General features: G+C 60.9%; 1 protein-coding gene across 1 annotated transcript; it reads right to left on the bottom strand.

Annotated features, from left to right (window-relative positions):
* Positions 1–1,286: 1,286 nt before the first annotated feature.
* GALE (UDP-galactose-4-epimerase) lies at positions 1,287–3,747 on the bottom strand. The gene is made up of 10 exons (XM_009882214.1): positions 3,627–3,747; positions 3,415–3,530; positions 3,015–3,128; positions 2,604–2,780; positions 2,359–2,472; positions 2,196–2,262; positions 1,990–2,075; positions 1,758–1,835; positions 1,432–1,546; positions 1,287–1,342 (listed from the first exon to the last, which is right to left on the bottom strand). The coding sequence occupies exons 1-10, from the start codon at positions 3,745–3,747 to the stop codon at positions 1,287–1,289; spliced, it is 1,044 nt and encodes a 347-aa protein (XP_009880516.1).
* Between the last annotated feature and the right edge of the window lie 1,077 nt (positions 3,748–4,824).

The raw sequence follows: 4,824 nt of genomic DNA, 5'->3' as shown, positions 1-4,824 counted from the left end.
TTTGGGGTTTTTTTGTGCGTGTGTTCCACAGAGTCAGATACAAGGTTAAATAAATTGTAAACCTCTCCCAGAGCCGAGCTGGCGTCATTCGTGGCCGGGCAGGAAGCGCCGTCAGCACCTCTGTAACGGAGGTTCGGGGAGAGCGGATTAGCACGAGGCCCCAGGGTGCAGTTTCTGGGGGCAGCAGCTCCGGCTGAGGGGAAGCAGAACAGAGCTGCCACTTAGAAAGTAAGAAAGTTTATTTAAAAACAAATCAAAAGCTCGATTCATAATTTAGTAGCATAAGTTATTAATCCAACTGACAGCAAACTGGGCTGACTGCGTCAGCAGTGCCTAACGAAGCCGGTACAGCTGCCAGTAATAAATAGGACCAGTATTTGACAGCTGAGCAGAGCCTTCTCCTGGGCAGCCTTTGGCAATGTGATTTCGGAAGCGGCTGCCTCAGGCCACGGGGAAGCAAAACCAGGCACCAGCCGTATCTAACGGCAGCGGGGGTGCTGCGTGCAGCCAGGCGAGGCTGGAGCACAGCCATGGGCAGGAGCACGTGGGACATGAGGCTTGGTCCCCAAAACCATACTGGGGGGGCTGGGGAGAAGGTGTGGGGGGCAGCCGTCAGGTCTTTTGCCCAGGGAGCTGGGCTGAGGGGACATGAGCCTTAGGCTGTGACTGGTCCCTGTGGGAGTGGAAGACGTGGCACCCTGGCCTGGGGGTTCCTGGGGCCATGAGGTTGGGGCTGAGCAGCCCTCTCTGTCCCCAGGGCAGGGGACAGTGGGTGCCCCATCCTTCCCCCATCCTCTGAGACTGGGACCCCCTCTGCTCCCTGAGCTGGGCGGGCTGGGGGCCGGGCACAGCAGGGAGCAGGCAGTTTCCTCTGCAGTTTGGGCTCAATCACACGTTTGAGCGCTGGATGCGGCCACCTCCCAGGGCACAGGGAGAGCCCAGGAGCAGCAGCTCCCACAGTGGCCACAGGACCCAGCCAAGCACCTTCTCCCTGCTGGGGCTGGCACCTCTACATGCCATGAGGGGATTTTGTGCCCCAGGTGCCAAAGCCAGGCCCTGGCTCTGTTCTTCCTTGTGTTTCTGCTCTGTGAGATGCAAAGGACCGGGGGAGGATGAGGATGGGGATGAGGAAGGGAGAGGCTGGGGATGCTCCTGCCTTCCTGCCCCATGCAAGAAGCAGGAGGGGGAGCTGGAACTGCACCCAGGATGACCACAGCCTCGCTGGGAGGCAGGGGGGGCTGGCCCCGAGCCACCCCTGGCAGCCAGGTAAGCCCTCAGGCCACAGCTCAGTTCTTGCTGAAGCCGGTGGGATTCTGCAGCTGCCACCGCCACAGGTCCTCACCTGCAGGAGGGAGAAAGCAGCAGTGAGGGGTGGGCCAGGAGAGGGGCAGCCTGCGACACACGGCGTGCTGGGGAGGGGGATGCTCTTACACATCTTGTCCAGGCCAAAGGCAGCTTTCCAGCCCAGCTCACGCTCGGCCAGCGCCGGGTTGGCGTAGCAGGAGGCCACGTCTCCCTCCCGCCGGCCTGTGATCTTGTACTTGATCTGCAGGGAAAGCAGCACTGTGGCGTCTGGGGGCTCCTGGCTCTCAGCTGATGGGACTCATCCAAGGCCCAGGAGCAGTGCCAGCGGCTGCCATGGACACAGGCACAAGGGCTGCCACAGCAGTGACAGCTTGGGGGGGGCAAGGCGGGGGGGGCTGTGGGAGCAGCTGGCTCTGTGCCTGTGGCTCTACAGGCTGCGGGTCAGACCTTACCTCCCTCCCCGAGGCTTTCTCCATGGCCCGGACCATCTGCAAGACGGAGTAGCCAGTGCCTGTGCCCAGATTGTAGATCTGGGAGGAGGATAAGGGACATGGGTCAGTTTCTTTCACAAGGGGAGAAGGGCCAAGCCCTCTTTAGCTCCCCTTGGGCTGAGAGCCCAGCCCTGGCCCAGTCCCGTAGCCCCAGCAGGGCTGACTGCACCCCAGACAACAGCCTTCCTGATACCTTGCAGCCGCAGTTCTCCTTGAGCTTCTTCAAAGCAGCGATATGGCCCTTGGCCAAATCCACGACGTGGATGTAATCCCTGACACCTGCAGGGACAAAGAGAGTGAGCACAAATCCTTCCTACCCAGGGTGCGGCTGTGCTAGGGAGCTGTGGTGGCTGCCCCGGGGGGACGGGGTATCTCTGCTCCACCCGTTCTGTAACACACCCGTTCCATCATCTGTCTTGTAGTCATTCCCGAACACGCTGAGGAATTCCCGGCGCCCCACTGCCACCTGCACAGAGGGACAAGCCCATGAGACCCCTGTCAGCCTGTGCCTCACACAGGCACTGCGAGCCCGGGGTTCTCAAATGCTGCAGCGGGTCAGTACCTGTGCCACGTAGGGCATGAGGTTGTTCGGGATCCCCTGAGGATCTTCTCCAATCATGCCCGACACATGGGCACCGATGGGATTGAAGTAGCGCAGGAGAACAGCGTTCCAGTCCTGGGGAGACACACAGATGTGGCTGCATGGGGAGGGTGTAGTGCCATGCGGTGCTGCCCGGACACCCCAGCACGCTCCAGTGGCAAAAGACCTCAGTTCCCAGCTCTGCGCACCTTGGGGTAGCTCCTCACCTTCTCTGCTTTGCAGAGATCGCGAATCATCTCCTCGATGAAGTACTTGGATTTGCCATAGGGGTTGGTGCAGCCTCCGACCGGGTGATTCTCATCCAGGGGGAGGTACTTGGGGTCTCCATAAACGGTGGCAGAGCTGCTGAACACAATGTTCCTCACGCCGTGGGCTTTCATGGTCTGGGGAGCAGGGACCAGCCACCACTAAGCCAGCGAGCTCCATGCCCTCCACAGGGAGCAGCTCCCACCATGCAGGCACTGTTACACCCCTGGGACAGGGCCTGGGCATGGGGACCACTGCAGGGACCAGGCTGCTGGCCAGCACGGCCACCTCAGAGCAGATCGCACCCAGCACCAGTCACCCAGCACCCGTGCAGCCCCGAGCACCACATGTGGCCTGCTGGTTCTGCTCACCTCCAGCAGCCGGATGGTCCCGGTGAGGTTCACCCTGTAGTACTCCAGGGGCTTCTGCACAGACTCCCCCACTGCTTTCAGCCCCGCAAAGTGCATCACGGCTGAGAAATGGTGCTGCAGAGGGAGAAAGAGCTTGGCACTAGTGCCACAGCAATAGGAGATAGAAGCTCCAGGCAGAAACCAGTCAGAAGTCTCCCCAGGAGTTTCACTCAGCCCGCCTGTGTGGGTGTCCATGCCCCACAGGAACATCTGCTGGTCAAAGCATTTCCTCAGCGCTGTCCTCCCCGCTCAGCCCCTGCCCAGTCCATATCTCCCTCCTGGCTCCCACCCCCAGCACAAACCAGTCTCACCCCTTAGAGGCCATGAGGCCACCTTGGGTCACTGCAGCTCTTGCTCTCACCTTACTGAAGAGCTCCTGCAGCGCTGCCTCATTGGTGATATCCAGCTCCTGGAAGAGGATGGGCTGGTGCACGATCTGCTCTACACGCCGGAGGCTCTCGGGGAGTGTGTCTGCCCCTGGCGAGATGGAAGAGAGTGAGGCACTGGGATAGCTGGAGGTCCCAGCACAGGCTGAGAGGGGCTTGCATGGGAAGGGATGAAGGCTCTCCGTACCTCGGATGGCATTATGAAAGTTGTCTATGACCACGGGGACGTAGCCAGCCTCCACCAGCTCCAGCACACAGTGACTGCCAATGTAGCCAGCTCCACCGGTCACCAGGATCTTCTCTGCCATGGTCCCCTGGGGAACAAAAGGCCCTTCAGTGGAGAGCGCTGTGTAATTGGGCTGAGGTGGGCACCACAGCCAGGGCCCCTGAGAGGGAAGGGGCAGGCAGGACTTGGACACTGTCACGTCAGCACTGCCTCTGGGCACTCCCTGCGCTTGGCCCGACCAGTGCCAGGACGACATCCAGAGAGGAACAGGCTGGGCAGGGTGTAGCACACCCTGCCGACGTGGTTCACACCTCCCGGACAGGGAGGGTATATCGGACACTTGTCACATACAGAGGAAAACCCCTTGTACTTCCTGTTAAATCCAGTCAAGATCCTGACGTCACCCATATCCTACAGCACAAATCCCTCAGGCTAATTTACCTCTAAGCGCAAGAGCAGGGAGTCAGGTAACAGTGTTAACCTGGGTGATCTCCTCAAGGGGCATCGGCTCTGCCCTCTTCCCCCCCATTCCCTGTTTTTTCTCTAGTTCTCTCTACAGCCATCCCTGCACTCCCTCCAGCCTCCCTTCCCAGGCCCAGTGCTGGCCCGGTTCTTCCCCTGCTTCATAGGAAGGTGGGCATTGGGTCACTACAGACTTCAGGGACATTTGCTGGCATACGCAAAGTGGAAACCTGGAAAATAACCTGCAAGAAAGCCCCTGTCCCTGGGAACCGAGCAGGGGCTCCTGCACAATGGGCAGGAGGGAGAAGCCACTTTATTACCGAGGCATGTGGAGGCAGCACAGGGAAAGTTTCCACCCTGGGTGGCTTTAGTCACCCTCAGAGCTGCGTTTCAGGCTGAAAACCAAGCTGACACCCCTAAACTGCCCTCCCCTGTGCCTGCTGCCGGCCCCAGGGCTCCTCCAGCAGCCAGGGAGGGCAGCTCCAGGGGAGGCCAGCGCCTGAGCCAGGCAGGAGAGGGCTGGAAACCCAAAATAACGCTGCATTTCTCCAGGCAGGTGCGCAGGCAGCGGGACAGGGCAGGGGCCTGTGGGACAGGGTGCGGACGTGGGACAGCCGCGGGACAGGGTCACCGGCGAGGCTGCAGGGCCGGGGTACCCGCGGGGCTGCGCTTGGGGGCGGGGGGGACCTGGGGAGCC

Source organism: Charadrius vociferus, unplaced genomic scaffold (assembly GCF_000708025.1).
Source record: "Charadrius vociferus isolate BGI_N301 unplaced genomic scaffold, ASM70802v2 scaffold613, whole genome shotgun sequence".
Classification (NCBI taxonomy): domain Eukaryota; kingdom Metazoa; phylum Chordata; class Aves; order Charadriiformes; family Charadriidae; genus Charadrius; species Charadrius vociferus.
This window is presented reverse-complemented; position numbering and strand designations above follow the sequence as displayed.

What these genes read in the sequence shown, in the direction of transcription:
- GALE (XM_009882214.1), bottom strand. Translation starts at nt 3,747, where the DNA reads ATGGCAGAGAAGATCCTGGTGACCGGTGGAGCTGGCTACATTGGCAGT. An exon ending in AGGAGAACTGCGGCTGCAAG is followed by an intron (nt 1,836 to 1,989) that starts GTATCAGGAAGG and finishes TCCTCCTCCCAG; the next exon opens with ATCTACAATCTGGGCACAGG. An exon ending in AGAAAGCCTCGGGGAGGGAG is followed by an intron (nt 1,547 to 1,757) that starts GTAAGGTCTGAC and finishes CTTTCCCTGCAG; the next exon opens with ATCAAGTACAAGATCACAGG.